Source organism: Mus musculus, chromosome 15 (genome assembly GCF_000001635.26).
Source record: "Mus musculus strain C57BL/6J chromosome 15, GRCm38.p6 C57BL/6J".
Taxonomy (NCBI): domain Eukaryota; kingdom Metazoa; phylum Chordata; class Mammalia; order Rodentia; family Muridae; genus Mus; species Mus musculus.
The window spans coordinates 65,967,495-65,985,039 of record NC_000081.6 but is presented as its reverse complement, the minus strand read 5'-3'; the positions used below and the strand labels follow the sequence as shown (position 1 = coordinate 65,985,039).

Sequence of the window (17,545 nt, the reverse complement as noted above, 5' to 3'; positions counted from 1 at the left end):
TCAGCATTTTTCCTTTCCAAGGAAAAACTCCTTTCCTAACTAAAGACCAAGCAAAAAGATTCTCCCAGCCCCATGTTTTCAGTTCCTTTCACCGCAGGAAGACCAATGCTCTCTATTCTCCTCGATAACAAATACCATCATCTGGCCTTTTCCATACTCCACCTCTAGCCCCATACATTCCCATTCTATACCATAGTCCCATCAAGCTAGATACCTCAGAGTAGACTTTGACCTCTTGGGTCACCATGAATAGTCTGTGATGTCTATCTTGTTGCTCTTCAAGATCCTCTTCCCACCAACACCATTTGTCTCTCTCTCCTAATCTTTCTGAATCTAATCTGTCCATCCCTTGAAGTCCTATAAACAGTGGTCTTGTGAGAAATAGAAACCTGGGAGACTTATTCCTTTACTTTTCTATGCCACCTATAGCTTAAATTATTTCTTAATAAGTCATCACTGATAGCTATGCCCCATCTGCTTTACCTTCCAGTATGTTGTCAAATTTCCACCCACCTACTGGTGCATTATCTACAGAAACATATTCTATGCTTCCTACTTCATAAAAGCTGGCAGCTCCCCTCACACACCAGGCAATTAATTGAAAATGTTTTGTCTAGGCAAAAGTTCCTATTGGAAACTCATTCCCAAGACTTTGATAGGACATTGGTACCATGGGGAAGTCTTTGATGAATCTCTCATTTGCTGGGCAACACTTTATGTCCTACCCAGAAAGCTAACATAACGTCTGTTTCACAATGTTCTGGTTGTTGCAGCATCTGCCTTCTCTCCACCACCTCCACCATTGACCAGGGACTTGCCTGTGGGTAGAAACTATCACACTAGACAACCCTGAATTTCTCCAAGGCAGCAAGGGCTTCACACTGTCAGCACAGACCAAGAACGGGGAAATCAATGCTAAGGAACCTTTCTCCAGCTAAAATACATGGGGGAAGTTAGAAGGTATAGACCGTTAGGAAAAGCAGAGACAAGCTTCCTGACAGCAGTGCTTCTTTTCTCCGGGGAAAGGAAGAGGGTAAAGGAAAGGCCCACTCAGGGACAAATATCTGCGAAAGATGAAGACAAAGATGAGAAGACCCAGGAGTTGGTATAAAATGCCTAACCTAGAACACCCTCCCCAGCTCTAACTCCCAATTCTGTATTTCCTCACCTATCCATATGGTTACAGGATTCATATGCCTTCTCTGTACAAAATCACTCCAAGCATTCACAAATGGATAAAGGAGATACTCTTTAACAAAATATGTGACTGCTTCTGGCTAATGCACAAAAAAGAATGAACTCAAACAATTATTTTACTGGCTCATGTAAGCCAGTTTTTGACCTCAGGTTTTGCATTTTACATGCATTGTCATCCTTAAATCTCTTTCAGGTCTGGGCTCCAAATCACACTCTGTTTTTAAACAGTTAGGAGACTGCAAGTCTGGAATTTGGGCAAATGTGGGATTTGTTGGCAGACAAAGGCTCAATGATGGTTGTTATCCTACGCTATCCCCTTTGAGCTTCCATTTATGGGTGTTTTCTTTCAGATGGGAAAAGGTCCATAAGGCTCTTATAAGTCAGGGTTTTGTTATGGGCTAGATCTTAATTGTTGGCAATCTTGGGAAACGAAACCTAAACTTCAGATGTGTTCCAGGTCTCACATTTTCTTTCCTGTGGTTTCTAACAAGCCAGGCAAGTGTACTACTTATATTCTGGTCATTTTTGAAGGCACTGGTCCTTTAGCTAAATTCTTCATTCTGTAACTTAATATTTCCTAAGCAACTTTATTAGTAACTCCTTTATAGCATCAATTTTACTGATTCAAGGTTCCTCTGCATCTCTAACTCAACAGGACATGTCAGTCTGTCTCCACAAAAGCTCTATTCCTTTTGCTCTCTCCACCTTGCTGGGGTTTTTTTGTTTGTTTTGTTTTGTTTTTTGTTTGTTTGTTTGTTTGTTTTTTCATATTTTGGTCTGTGGTCTTTCCTGGATGGTTAATTCTTTACCTGCTCTACAGAATTAACTTGCCTATCATCAGAATCCCCTTTACAAAGGGTCGAGTTTCTTCTCTGGATCTTGTCTTTAAAAGCTTCTCCAAAGCTCAGTGCTGTCAGATATCATGAGAATAAGAGAGCTGATTCCAACAAGCACTTAATGGAGAATAAACATCCTTTGTTTTCTGTGAATTGTCTCATTTCATCTGCACAGCAAACCTTCTTGGATGTGGAACTATTATTATCCCCAATTTTGTAAACTGGGGCATGGAGGCTAAGAGAAGTTCAGTCACTCACCCAAAGTCACAGAGATAGAACCAGAATTTGAGCTGAAAAAGTCTCATTTCAGAGCCTGGATTCTTGGCCACTAATTCATGAGGACTGATAAGGACGACATCAGTTACCATCTATGAATGAAGCTTGCTCATTCTCCAGTAACTTGACAGTGTGGGTTGTACCCATCTAAGACCAACTAGATCAAAAAGTCACCTTGTTACTACAGAAGTTAAGGTGTTAAGGTGTGTGTGTGTGTGTGTGTGTGTGTGTGTGTGTGTGTGTGTGTGTGTGTAGGTTCATGTGCAAATGCGTGTGAAGGACAAAAGTTGATGTCAGGTGTTTTTCTCAATTGCACATGACAATATTTTTGAGAGAAAATTTTCTCATAGATCAAGTGAAGCTGAAATTCATGGCTCAAGCTATATTGGCTATCCAGAATGTCCTGTCCCCAATTACAGGCATGTACTGCTGTGCCTGGCTCTTTTACTTAAGGTTCTAAAAATCTAACATAGGTCTCCATGCTATATGACAAGGCATTTACAGACTCCTTCTCCTCTGTCCCAAAGTAAAGACTTAATAAAGGGATTAGTTATAAAGATTAGGACAGGATTTCATCCTGGAACAACATGGTTTCCCAGAGCTATAAACAGCACAAAACCTTTAGCATGAACATTATTACTCCTACCCTGGAAGGTCCCAGGGAGTTAATCTCTGTGACCTAATGGTCTTAGTTCACAGAGCCTTCTGAGAAGTTACATAAATTAGACCAAAAAAAGTGTTGCAAGAATATACAGGAGTTTGCTAGAGTCTACTATTTGCTGGCTGAAGGCCACCCCATAATGTTAAGTGGCACTCTTGGGTCACTCTTGCCACAACTGAATGAGCTCCAAGGTGCTCCAGCCCTTAGGTAGAGAAGTGAGGAGATACAGTCAAATAAGGTGATGAGATGTCTGCATAGAGAACTATACTTCAACTTGCAGTGAGCTGGAAGGCAGGCAGAAGTGATCTGGGGCAGGCAGTGCCAGAATGTAGCATACAAGTCCAGTGTAAAATCCTACTTACAGAAACAGAAGCACTCAGAGTCAAACAGTGTAGGATAGCAGAGGTGAGTTGACTAACATTAACAGCAGGATTTCTAATGCCAGGAGCCTCTTAGAATAAAGGCTGTCATCACTGCTCTTCAACTACAAGGTCAGTGACTAGCTTCAAGGGAAGGTCCTATGGGCAGCTTGTGATTATGGCAACATTGTGTACCCATGTGCACATTCTGCAACAAAACTCTCAATATCATGAGTATCAAATACATGAGAGATAGACCTGAAAAATTATATCCCTGAGAAAAGAATCCCTTTCCATCTGCATAAATGGATCAAAAGCCCATTCATAGCCTCACATCTTAGACACTCCTGGGAATCTACTATGTTTTTTCCAGTTTCCTACAATGAGCACCAGCATCTGACTGACCCAGATCTTAATAGATTCCCCACACTAGGGATGTGTAAGGTATCTTCCCTAAGAAAAGAATGATTGTCCTGGGCCCCACATCAGGTCTGAAAACATTCATGGCAGGTCAACTTCTGATTCTGATCAGATCAGCCTCGGGTGAGTTCAAGTCCAAGGGAATTAGCAGAGGCAGGCGGTCAATGAGAAGAAATTAAAGAAGTAATACTGGTCAAGTCATAGTGGGCTTTTAGGATATTGGCTGTTCTAATTCTGAATCAGGAGAGATTCACTGTGATACTTTGAGAAGAGGGTGGTGAGATGTTATTTATATTAAAAATGGCTTCCATGACTGCTCTATTGAAAATGCCCGAAGGGCCCAAAATAGAATAAGGAAGGTCAGTCCAGAACAGTATCATGTTGGCAACAATTCAAATGAGAACCATTTAATTTCATGGAGCTGCTGTGTAAGTCCTGATGATTGAACCCAGGTCCTTTGGAAGTGCAACTGGTACTCTTAACCACTGAGCTATCTCTTCAAGGGGAGACTAAGGGGAATCTGTGGGGGTGATCCTAGCTGAGATTTCTACCAGTGGAGGATATAGAGACTAAAGTGGCCACCTACTGCAGGACTTCCAGTAGAAGGAGGGGGACATCAATTCACCCACAAAACCTTCAACCCAAAATGTGTCCTGCCTACAGGATGCACAGGGATGGAGCAGAGATTAAGTTAATGGCCCACCAATGACTGGTCCAATATGGAATCCATCCCACAGGAGATAGCCAACCCCTGACCCTAATAATGATATTCTGTTGTGCTTGCAGACAGAAACTTAGCATAACTGTCTCTGAGAGACTTAATCCAGCAGTGGATGGAAACAGATGCAGATACCCATAGCCAAACATCAGGCAGAGTTTAGTGAGTTTTGTGGAAGAGTAGAGGATAGAATTGAGGAAGGTGGAGGGGTCAAGGACACCACAAGAAGCGCTCAGAGTCAACTAACCTGGACCCGTGGGGGCTCACAAAGACCAACCAAAACATGCAAAGGCTGGACCTTAAAGCCCCTATACATTTGTAGCTGATATGCAGCTTGATCTTCATATGGGTCCCCTAACAATTGGGGCTACCTGACTGTGTGACCTGCCATTCCCCTTCCCCTATTTGGACTGCCTGATTATTGGGCCTCAGTGGGAGAGGAGGTGTTTAGTCTTCCTGAGATCAGATGTCCCAGAGTGTGGTGGTACCCAAGGGAGAGCTTCTTTTCTGCAGATAAGGGGAGGGGTAATGGGAAGAGGGATTTGTAAGGGTGGGATGGGAGGAGAGGAGGGAGGGAGCTGTAATTTGGATGTAATGTGAATAAAAATAAATAAATTGTGGGAAGAAAAATGAGGAGCATGAGTGGTTGGAGCAGCAGAGGTCTATGGAGTCTAGGGAAATGGTTCAGTGTGTTTACCACTTGCCAAGAAAGCATCAAGTATTGAATCAGCATCTATAGAACCTGCATGAAGCTAAACACAAAGTCACACATCCATACTCCCAGCTCTTCTTCAGTGTAATAGAAGGCAGAGACAGGAGTATCCCCAGAAGCACATGGGTTTAGCATGCTCAGTGGATGGAAAAACAACAACAACAACAACAACAACAAAAGAACCTGTTTCACACAAGGAGGAAGGCAAAAAAACAGGCACTGGAAATGTCCTCTGGCTTTCATATGCATATCATGGCACAAATTCACAAAAAGAATTCAAAGTTAAGAAGAATGCTTAGGGCCAAAGATATACCAATGTTTATCTATACATTCATATCATTTTCCACATTCTCATGAAACACATTTAAAGCCATAATGCATAACAGCATCACCTAGTAACCAAGCATAGAGAAAAAGGAGGCGCTCTAAGGATTGAACCCTACAACACTGAGACAATAAGAAGATGAGGAGGAACCACCAATGTGGGCTGAGTTTGAACACCTAATAAAAAAAGGAAAATCAAGAGTATGTCACTGAGGAAGGCAAGCTTGAAGTGTCCCCAAAAAGGAGCCGAAAGCGAATGAGACTAAGTGCTGCTGGGTTCTCATATGGGAAGATGGTCAGTCACTTGGAATCCCTGGGAGCCATATTTGATGCCATGCCTGATTGTTGTGTCTTGAATTAGGAAAAGGAGAGGGATAGATGCACTGAATTACAGAACAAATTTGATAATTGTCACCATAAAAATGAAAGACATGGAGAGCTATGAGGAAGCAAGTAGGTATTTGTTTTATTCAAAAAATAATAGTATATTTGCATGCTTGTGGGGATGAGTCTATAGGGAGGTGGAAACAGATTTAAGGATGGGAAAGGGCAACATTTACAGAAGCCCGTCTTTCCACCAATTAGGACAAGAAAGACAACAGACATGAAGGAAGAAGTTTACTTAAGGAGCTTTAAGAGCAGCAGGCATGGCAAGATGTACAGGAAAGCACCTGCAGTGCACCCATGAAATCAGGAGCAGAGGGATCAACAGAAAAACAGCCAAGATCCTTTGTCAGGGTTTTCTTGGGAAGGAACTGGCAAGGCACGGAAGTGTGCTAAAGGTTCAGTGAATCATATCAAGGGACTCTGGTGTAGCCTAGCCTAGGGGAAGGGTTCACCAAAAGCATCATATGGAGGAGGTAGTTGTGAGAATGCAAAGCATGATCCGGAGCAAATAGGAATTGGCCTTTGAAGAGAGAAGAGGACGTCCCTGGGTGAGCAAGGTTCCAAGGGTTGAGGTATCACAAGATGGCCCAATGAGTTGCTCTGGAAATGGAGAATTGGGGCGGCAGCAACAGTAGCCGGGCCCCTGGTGTCATGACAAATTTCAGGACAGCTCAGACAGCCCCATTGTCTCTTCTCTAGCTATCAGCAGCAGCACAGGTGTCAGTATAGGGGACAAGGAGGACATAGCAGCCATGGGAAGACAAAGGTCACAGGTCCTATTAAGAATCCTGTGAGCCAGTGACATTTCAGACTTTAAAATTCCATGTTTTAGAACCACTTGAATGTAATCCTGCAATAGAAACCTTAAGGAATTAAATAAATGGGCAAGGGATATGGCTCAGTGGGTAAAGTGCTTACTGAGGAAGAAGGAGGATTTTGACTTCAGATCCCTAGAACCCACATTAAAAAAAAAAATAAGTTTAACATAGCAATACATATTTGTGATCTTAAAGCTGGGGGAGAGACAGCAGGGTCCTGGGGCCTCCCTGCAAGGTTCTGTGAAAGACTGTGTCTCAAAAACAAAGCAGAAAGTAATAGATGATGACTGGGTTAAACATGGCCTACACACACACCACAAACCGAAACGTTCATGCTGAAGTGATTACACCCTGATGTCCTGGAAGTCACATAGGAACTTCCAGAGAAAAAGATTCTGGTAACTTGTCTCACAGCTGAATCCACACATGCATGTCTCCTAGCTCCTGTTCTCTCGTCTTTTCTATAAACTGCAGCCCTTGGTTTAGGAAAAGTAGAGAGATCCTGAGAAGTTTTCTCTTCCTAGTTCTCACCAAAATTGTAAATAAACACACTTCTGATGACTTTTTTGCTACTTGTTGGGTTGGTTGGTTGGTTTGTAAAAGAGCAAGCATTAGATGTTAGATTCAGCTGTCATTTGGGGTGTTGACCTCAGTCATCATGACTCCCTGCTGAAACCCCAGAGAAAAGCAGAATTCTAAATCCTAAAGACGCTTCTGCTGCCCTGCACCTCAACTACCTTACCTTATTTTACTTGCCAGAGTTGCGTTTACTAGGATGGAGGAGTTGGAACTTAATTTTTCTTCCAGAGGAAGGGCAAAAGAGCTTCTACCTAAACAGAAACACGCAGGCCTGTGGGCCTGGGCCCTGACTAGCTTACTGGGACAATTCAGGGTCTAGGAAAAACAACCTTACTTCATTTAGTGTTTTTATTCTACACAGCACCTATCAGCCTTAAAATCTGTCTATGTGGTTTTTATGTCAACAGAATAGTCTCCTTTGCTTAGTTCCCCTGACTTTTAAAACCTTGACATCTTTCCCTCGTTCAAAGCCTTGTGCACATGAGCAGTTGGTTGGCTTGAGTCTCCTGCTCTTGGTACCTGCCATCCTTGACCTCAGCCGGGACACACTTCTTTACAAGACTCTGGCTGGCTGTGTGCCAGATGATGTTGTGCCCAAAGATGACCAGGACAGGAAGGGAGACTCATCGCCTGCTTCCTGCTGTGCTATTCCCTCCACAGAGTAATTACTCTCCGGAAAGTTTTCCCATCCCTGACTGAATCGCTGCTTTGTCATTCAGCTCACGGATTCTATTCAGCTTATCACACAGGCATTTTTCTCTGATGGAGATGATCCTCTTTCACTGCCCCAAGTTTGGGGGAAGATTATTATCCCTCCCCCCTTCCCCCGTCCCCTCCCCCCAGAGGATTTAAAGCAAAGTTATCAAGCCTTCCCCACTCCTCCAACCCTGCCCCGCCCTGTATCTTTCACTAAGAACTCATATAAATCCTACCATTCTGACCTCACTGCTAATCTTCTTGGCTGTCTAAATTCTTTGAAGTCATTCATCCTGCTCAGGAGACCGGTGAGTTGTATACTATAGATATTTTAAGCTGCCTTTGGACTCCTCGCCCCAAAAGCGTGAGTTCAGCTAAGGAATGCTGTAATTCCTATGTTCTGGCTCCTGCAGGCTGACAGATAGAAGAGTCCTTTCTGCCAGATCTTCAGCACATTGAGTGAAGAGTGCATACTTTGATCACAATCTGTGGCTGCCCATTTCCTCTATGGTATTGATTAGGATCTTAAGGCATTCTTGAGCCAGTGGGGGGACAGATTGATTGTCCTCACTTCTGAGATAAAGAAAATATGATCTTCATTCCAAGAAATTGAACCAATAAGTGAAGAATGCCCCGAGATGTGTCTAACAGCAATGTAGCTGCTGCCAAATTTAACTTTCTGAGCTAAGTAAATCTCAACTCTGTTACGGACTCAGACAGTAAACAGACAACCCCCCCAACCCCCCGGCTTTTCTGGTCTTCTTGCCTTGAAATGAATGCTCTCTAGACTTCATTTTCTTCAGACTATGGAATGACAATAATAGCAACTAATGTCAAGGTGGCATCTTTTCCTCTTCAATAGATATTTTGAAAAGACAGCTCCTCACCTGTTTGAGTTGCTCTAAAGGTTGTGGTGGTGGCTGTCTGGGATTAAAATCTCGGGCTGTTATCACCATCGTAATGGCCTTGAGCAATTATTAACCCAGCCTCTACTTCCTCTTCAAGAAGAGGAAGCTGGTTCTAAGCTAGAAACAAGATGAGCAAGTGATCATAAAGATACATGGAGAATTAAATATCTCACATTCACTCTGGCTGTTCAGGCACCTGTGAACATTTTTTCCCTCTAAGCCACTGAGATTTCTGCATCGAAGGGCTATCTTAAGCCTTTCACAGTGCAATGGGAAAGGTAGACTTGCTTGTGAGTTCAAACCATACATTAATCTGTGCTCTGTATTAACTGGAAGCCATAAAATGTTTACCTAGACTCTAAATTTTAAGATCTTACTGTATATGCCAAAAATACTACAGCTGTTTGTTGATAAAAATAAGGATGTATCATAAGACTCTTAGATGGATCTTGACCCACTGGTCTCAAGTCACATCTTTTTATCTGTCTTCTTGGGAGTTTCTGGGCTTCTAACCCTTCCATCCATTCAAATACTCGGAAGTCATCAATTTTGTTGTTTAGCATCGGGTCCTTTCCATGACTTTCTGGGGAGGATTTTTGCAGGTAGGAAAGAATTTCCAGTTCTGTTGTTAAATGTTGTGTTTGGTTGGTTTGGACTTGGGTTTTTTGTTTTTGTTTGGGGTTTGATTTTGCTTTATATTTTTTATTGGTTTGAAACAGGTTCTCACACTGTATTTAAGGCTGGCCTGAAACTTCCTTTGTAGCTTAGTCTGGCTCTGAACTCTGAATGATCCTCCTGTCTCAACTGCCTGAAGGCTGGGTTTATAGACATGATCCATCACACATGGTTCTCCTTTAAGAAACCATGTGGTTATGAGCCAAGGGGTCCACCTCTGATCTTTTTGTTTTGATATTACACAAAAGGTCTTATTTATCTAATATGATAGGCATATAAAATAATACACACAGACTGTGTGTAAACATGGAGGCTTAGTGCATGGAATCTAGCCTACCAACAAAAAAGTAATATTTCCTCTAATCTTAGTACCAATGCCTGAGGAGCTACAAATTGAACTAACAAAGTTCGATTAAATGAAGTGTGGTGTCCCATATGGTTATGTCAGTCTTCACAGACTTAAAATGAAAATCCATTCTTGGGAAAGAGGCAACTAGATCCAGAGTTTTACATACTCTTTTAGTAAGAGGTCAATGAAGCTGTGAGAGGAAATATAATCAAAGAAAGGGTCATTGCAGCTTCAAGAGGTGGGACATTAAATCCATGGGGGAAACAGACTGAAGACAAGGCTCACTTTAAGGTGAGCTCTGTGTGCAAACTGTACTCAGTGCCAATTTTCCATCTTCTTTATGACCATGAAAATCTTTCTGGACATGAAAATTATGGCACAATCCATTCTTGGGAAATATGTGCATTTTGTCAGATAAAGGAATCACTGAAAAGGTTACTTCCTATGCCTGTCAATTCTCAATAGCTTTCAACTCAAAATAATCCATGCGCAAAAGTGTCATGTCTTCGGGTGGCTTAATCCCTCGGGGCTTTACTGTAAGTCGTTATTTTTGCTGATTTACTTCTTTGCAAGTGTCACTGAAGGAGCAGTGGATTGCAGATATTATAATAATAGCCATGGGAAATGAGATAAATAATGATAATTTAGTTTCAGAGAAAAATATTTGAGAGGTGATATAGATTTTATAAGCGTTGAGGACTACGAGCCCCTCACATGGAGGAAAGTATTTGTTTGCTTGTTGGAGTACCAACCCTTTTGAGCATCACATCTTTAGTTAAACAGTCAGGTAGCCTGAAATTCTTTCAAGAACCCTTTGCCTCTCCAAGTCAGGCTTGTCTCAAGCACTGAGTGGGAAAGCCTAAAATAACACTCTTTGCTTGTCTCAAGCTTAGTTTAACTGAGCTTTCTCTGTTCTCACTTGCTGATTCTGCTTACCTTCTGCCAGACACGTAGTGGATTCTGTCCAATGGAGATGGACAGAAACCCATGGAGGAAATTACATTTTCCTCCATGGACAAAAATCAGCAGAAATCATGGTCTTAAAGCAATGAAGTTTAACACATTTACTTTTAGTAAATGGAAGTTGCTGACATGATGATCAGCAATCAATAAAATATGTGTAGCTGTTGCAGAAATAGAAATAGCGACTTCTTCAGGCATGAACTTGTATTTTCTCATCATCTGGGTCGATCTGAAGTTCTGCTAATGCAGACAATGAAGGGGAGGGAGAAAAGAGCCAAGGGTAATGGCATGATAGACAGTTGAGATCCTTAGACACCCTTTCTAGACCAACAATTGCACTAGTTGTTGGATTTCATGATCCTGTTTTCACTTCAGAATACACTTGCAACTGTCTATTTTATACATAAAGATCAGCAGGGCACAGAAATGTTGCCTGGTCCTGGAGGAAAGATTTCATCCTATGCATATTCTCATGCCCCTAAGCTGAAGACAATGCTGACTTCAATTTAGGGCAGACAATCTGGCTTCACTGTGGGAAAATGTACATCAAGTGTTCTGTGTGGTATGTGACACACAGAAAGTGCTCAATAACTTTTTGGTCATTAGCATATTCTTTCCTACTTTAGCTGTCATGCTGCAGAATAAACTGTCAGAGATGGTTGGCACAGATGCCACGGAGTCAGGCAAGTTGCAAGAGTTACCGACATTCATAATTTTAACATTTAATATATTAAGAGTATTGTTAATAGTACTATTTTGTCTTTAGAGGCTATTTCTCATCTTGGAAACTACATGAATGCCCCTAAAATACACAGGTAAACCTCCCATATTCCCAGATCCCTGCAGTCACTCAGAGTAGACCCATGATTCTGACTTAGACTGTAACTAAGAAATAAACATCCCTTTCTGCCAACACATGAGGGCTGTTCCGAGACCCACAAGCTATGCCCTTCCCACCATCACCAAAGCTAAGGAATCTACAGCTGACAGGTTAAAAGCTACAAATTGGTAGAGTCCACACAATAAGGCTCCTTGGTAACCATGGCTCCTTGGTAATATGAGCCAGAGCTTCCTCTCCAACGGTTCATAATCAAATATGGGCATTAACAAAAATGAGCTTTGTTTCAAAATTAAGCCAAAGAAATTATGGAACCCATTTTTTTTTAAATCTCAGCACAACCTAAACCTTTCCTGATGAGATTATATTCCAATGATTCCCCAACACCGCTTCCAGAACATTCTACATCAGAGTGCTCACTAAGCAAGGCTAGCTTCCTCTAAGAGCTTAATGTTTTGCTCCCAGGTTGTCAAGGCTTCCAAGCATGCAGAGCTTCCTGCTTCATTGTCCTCCAATAAGGCTGTGTATGGGCCTTGCCTGTATCCTCTTTCTCTGGAATGCAGGTGAGCTGTTCACTTCCTTGTATCTATTCTGTTTTATGAGGGTGCTACTTACTGTGCTTTAAGAAACCCAACAGCAATGCTTCAATGCATAATCTTAAGTGTTTTGATCAAAATGCTAATCGCATTGTTACTTTTCCTGTGGCCTTTCGTGCTTGAGCACCACAGAAGTCTGTCCCTCTTCCATCCTTGTTCACAGCACCAGTCTTTATTTGCTCTCCCACCAAGGGAGTATTCTGAACTAGTTCACTACTTCTATTGTACCATTCTGCACTTGTCAGCCTAAGTGACCTTTGGATACAGATGATTACACTTGATTATATTGTTCCACGGTTCCCACACAAATGATTCAATGATTCTTATTTCTGTTTAGATAGTAATCCAAGGTCTTTCGTTGCTACGAATGATCTTGCTTACCTCATCTTCACCAGATCCCATAAAATGCCCACCTCCTTTTTTCTTGACGCCCCAACATGTTGACCTTCAGTCAGCTCTTCAGAAAGATGCTCACAGGTAATGTAGGACTGAGACTGTATGTAGGACAGCACTCTACCACTTAGAGCCTACCTACCCATATATTGTTCCTTCTCCGATCTCAGTTCACCTTGCCCTCCCAGGAAAGACTTCCACATTCCTGTGCCGAGATCAGGCTTCCTGTCATCCATGGTCACACTCCACTCAAAGCACTTTTTGTAATTACTACCCTTTACACTATTGGATTCCCTTCTTTTATATCTGCCTCTCCGACACATACAATACCTAACAGATTCCGATGCTGAGTAAGAGTCTCAATCACATTTGTCTTCAATAAATATGTGATGACTGAGTGAAGAAAACAAAACACATGGGGTTTTAAACAAATCACAGAATTCTAGATGGAGTTCTCTCATCTATAAACATAGGTAAGTTGGACTAACTTCTGTCTGATGTTATGGTTTCACTGTAACTTCTTTGATGAAACCTATTTTATTTTATTGTAGTGTCTGGTCTTAAAGGAGAAGGCAAGAAAGATAAAGAAATGGCTCTCCCACCTGCAACAGGTAGGGAGTTGGCATCTCGCCCAGCTCACTTAACTCCAGCAGGTTCCTGGAGCTCTCTGAATCAATCCTTCCGGGGATCCTAGAAAATCTGCACAGACTGTGCTTTTCTATCAAATGATGAAATTTATGATGGAAGCATTGTTGTTTGACATCATCACCTGTGAAACAGCTCTCCTGCCTTTACCTTTCCTGGTTTACATGGTATGAACTCGACTAAAGAACTGTACCTGGTAAAACAGCTCACATGGCAACCAGCCACTGCACATCCATTCGGAACTTTTAAAGCATAAGCAGAATGGATGACGTCTTCAGTATTCAATTGGGCTTTTAGGAAGGATGGAAGTTTCTCCTTGTTTTCTAAATTTTCCTCTTAAGTAGAGCATCTAGTACTTCAAAAGGCAGATGGTACCAAATGGGCATAAAATACTTCCACAGGAAACTACTTCTCTTTCTCCAGAACCAGCAGCTGTACCAATATCCTGTATGTGAGTGTGATAATTGTTCACAATTACTTACTCTACTTGAGCCTCCACGCTTCTCCCTTTTAAATGAGGATAACTCCAATGCCAAGGGAAATTAGAAAGAATGAAAGGTGCTTGTTCTAAGAAAAATAATAGGTGTTGGGTGTGAAAACTGTCAGGTACCAGCTATGGTAAAGTTTTAGTGTGCTGGGGTGTTTGTTCGTTTGTTGTTTTCTTTTTTATCCAAAAGCAAAGGTATATAATCTGTCCAACAATTACTTGCAATCAGCTTCTGCATGACATGCTTTTAGACACCTGAGATTTTCACAAATATGGTGTCACATGCCTAAAATCCCAGCATTCAGGAGGTAAGGGCAGGGAGTTAGCTGCATGCTTGAAGACAGCCTGGGCTACATTGATACTGTCTCAGACCGGAGGGGGAAAAAAGAAGCTAAGAATTGGCAGGATAGCTCAATCTGTAGAGCGATTTCCTAAGGACCCAAGGTCAATTCCCAGAGCCCAAGTTTTTTGTTTTGTTTTGTTTTGCTTTGCTTTGTTTTAGGGCAAACATGGTGAGGTGCACTTGTAATCCCAGTGCTGGAGAGCCAAGGATGGGTAAACCTCTGGAGTTCCTTAGCCAGCCAGCTTGTCTACCTAAGTTCCAAGTTCATTACTTTTAAAAAGAGAAAGGTAGGCATTGTCTAAGGTATAGCAGCCAAGTTTATCTTCTGTCCTCACTCACATGCTTGTGCACAGGCACACATGTGAACATACATGAACACACACACACACAAATAAGACAATCTGAAAGGCAAATAATACAAAATGTACTTGTTTCCACAGAAAACCATTTCTGGTTTTCAGGGACATTGACCGTAGACTTCAAATTTATTTACAAATACTGAAAAACAAGAATTTCTAACTTTAGAAGAGAGTGGCATATGTAACTATTGATGTTCAAGGCTTATACATTGCAGGGTTGGAAGAGATCATGAGCCCCACCCCTTTCTGAAGAGCTACTCAGAGTGAATGCCTTTTAGGAGAAGAAAAGTCAATTTTCTTTAAAGATGTTATCCCTACTAGGTCAAACAGACTCCAGTGAATGGTCCCACACCCATGAGTATATGGGCAGCACAAACTGGATTCAGTAGCTTATAAATAAAGGAGGACATAAAGTTGGCAGTGGAGGAGGGGTGTTCTAGAATGGAATGGATTTTTCCTGGGGAGTTGAAACACACATGTCTACTTATCATAGATGCACAACCTACCTACAATGTAAGAACGTACAGATACCACCAAAGTCCAACATAGTGAACTGTAAGTAACTAGGGTTACTTATAGGAATATGGGTAAGGGGTCACTTACAGGAACAGAAATTATTCAAAACTAGCTGCATCACCAAAGCCCATCTGGACATGTTGACAGCTCACAAAAGCTGGAAACCTGGAGTGCACTGCACAGCCATAAGGAAGGTTGGAAAGTGTACCCTCCAAGTTGCTCCAATCCTCTTAAAAGGCAGCTCAGCTGGTTTTTATTTCTCCCAGGAAACTGAGCTGGTCCCTGCTCCTGCCAGGCAGACGGGCTTGTCTGAGAGTGACTCTCAGCTGTCTTTGCTGTTTATATAATCTTGAGGAGGAAGGTTCGTAGTGAATATGAGGCTTCCTAAAACTATTTTAAGTTGTTTACTTCCTGTCTCAATGAGTTTGTCTGTAGAATGCAGTGCTACATAACAGAGGAACAGCAGATTGATCTGGAAGGAATTATGAGAAGGGTGTGTGTGTGTGTGTGTGTGTGTGTGTGTGCTGTATGCATGTGTGTATGCGAGAATTCACTATATGCATTATGAAATTCCCAAAGAATTAATAAAAATGGTATATTGAAATTAAAGCTAGAATAATGTTTAAAGAAAGAAAGGGAGGGAAGTGATAGATTGATGGATTGAAATATAGATAGATAATAGATGATAGACAGACAGACAGACAGACAGACAGATAGATAGATAGATAGATAGATAATGGATGGATGGATGGATGGATGTTGAGTCACAGATTTCTTTAAGCAAAAATTTGTATGGAGGAGACTTTGAGAGCATCGTGGAAAACGAGGCAGAATGAATATCAGAGCTAGGCAGAGAGAAGGATGTCCAGGAAATGCTGTTTTACAGCTATGACACGGCGTGCACTCATAAACTCACAACAGTTGCATTTGCTTTCATAGGACCCACACCAGACTAAGCCAGTAATAGTTGGGGGAGGGGCTCCTGGGATATCCGAAATGGCTAGGGTAATGATATCCCATCCTAAGTTTATTTTGTGCTTGCCAGGTCATTTCTCAGATGTCCACAGTCTAACAGTCATATTCACCTTGTCAACCCTTCTGGGATTGTCCATGGCCTTTGCCATGGTCCAAATATATTATGTGGTCTCTGAAAAATACTGCTGAGCTATACAAAGAAAGCAGATTTTACTAGGCTACCCCAAATCCCTCACCATTGTAACCTTCTATTCAAACACCATTTTTGTTTTGTTTTGTTTTGTTTTGTTTTGTTTTTGTTTTTGGAGACCGGGTTCCTCTGTGTAGCCCTGGCTGTCCTGGAACTCACTCTGTAGACCAGGCTGGCCTCAAACTCAGAAACTCGCCTGCCTCTGCCTCCCAAGTGCTGGGATTAAAGGCTTGTGCCACCATGTCCGGCTTGAACACTGATTTCATTATGGATTTATGTTTTAAAATCTTGTGCTTGAGCTTCGGGACCAAGAGATTTTTTTCAGAGGCACGAGTCCCACTCTTGGTCTGGTCAATAATAAAAGGACTAAATACTTAAGTTGCCTTGTTGCTGGGTTTTTCAATCCTAATAAGCTATATAAGAGACACACAATTTAGATGTTTTAATTATAAGCCATATCCCTATAATGGGCAGATCTAGGACTATACTAACTTATTCCCGAGCTATAAGGCTCCTTGTTACTTGCTCTTTCTCCTGGCTATGCATTTCTGGTCCATGGTAACCTCTTCCTATTCTGTCTTCTTCCTCTCCCTCTCTTCTCTAACTGCCACCCCATCTCGAGCCTCCAGTCCCACCTTTCTGCTCCATTGACCAGACAGATTCTAGCCTATTATTAACCAATTAAAATGGGGAGAAGATTCACAGGGCATCACTTGAGGATGTGATGGTCTGGTCAACCACCTCTTCCAGACTTAGCAATAGAATACAAGCAGCATCAGGCCAACCCACTACATTGGCTTAATCACAGTTGTCAATAATAATTTCACATGGATAATTTCATAGTTAATGGTGGTTGAGACATGCTGGAAGAGAGGACATCATTTTCTTTAGTGATGTAGCCAGTGAAGAGTTGCCTAGTATACTCAGTATAACCAGAGTGGCCCTGGTTATACTCAGTGAGTCACAAAACAAAATGAAAGACTTGGCATCTGGAACAAGGGGAGAAGACACATATTACATCCTATTATATCTTCCTACTATAATGAAATACACTATTTAGCATACTAAATATACTTTAATGAACTAGGACAAAAATCACAGCTGAGTTGCTTTACCGAAGATCCCTTCTGCCTGTGTTTCAGTTTTATCTTGGTTTTTGCCTGTTGTGGGATTTGGGTCTATAACTTAAATCTTTGTGTGTTTTTGTTGTTGTTGTTGGTGGTTGTTGTTTGTTTTTGGTTTTTTGTTGTTGTTTTTTTGTTTGTTTGTTTTTTGTTTTTTGTTTTTGTTTTGTTTTGTCTTGTTTTTGTCTCTCCATCCTTGAA

General features: G+C 41.7%; 1 protein-coding gene across 1 annotated transcript in view; it reads left to right on the top strand.

Annotated features, from left to right (window-relative positions):
* Window positions 1-8,235: 8,235 nt before the first annotated feature.
* Window positions 8,236-17,545, top strand: part of Hhla1 (HERV-H LTR-associating 1) — a 54,362-nt gene continuing 45,052 nt past the window's right edge. The window contains exons 1-3 of the mRNA NM_001145096.1: window positions 8,236-8,291; window positions 12,182-12,279; window positions 13,257-13,316. Coding sequence (NP_001138568.1) covers window positions 12,201-12,279; window positions 13,257-13,316 — 139 coding nt within the window. The 5' untranslated portion in view covers window positions 8,236-8,291; window positions 12,182-12,200. The remainder of the gene's footprint in view (window positions 8,292-12,181; window positions 12,280-13,256; window positions 13,317-17,545) is intronic.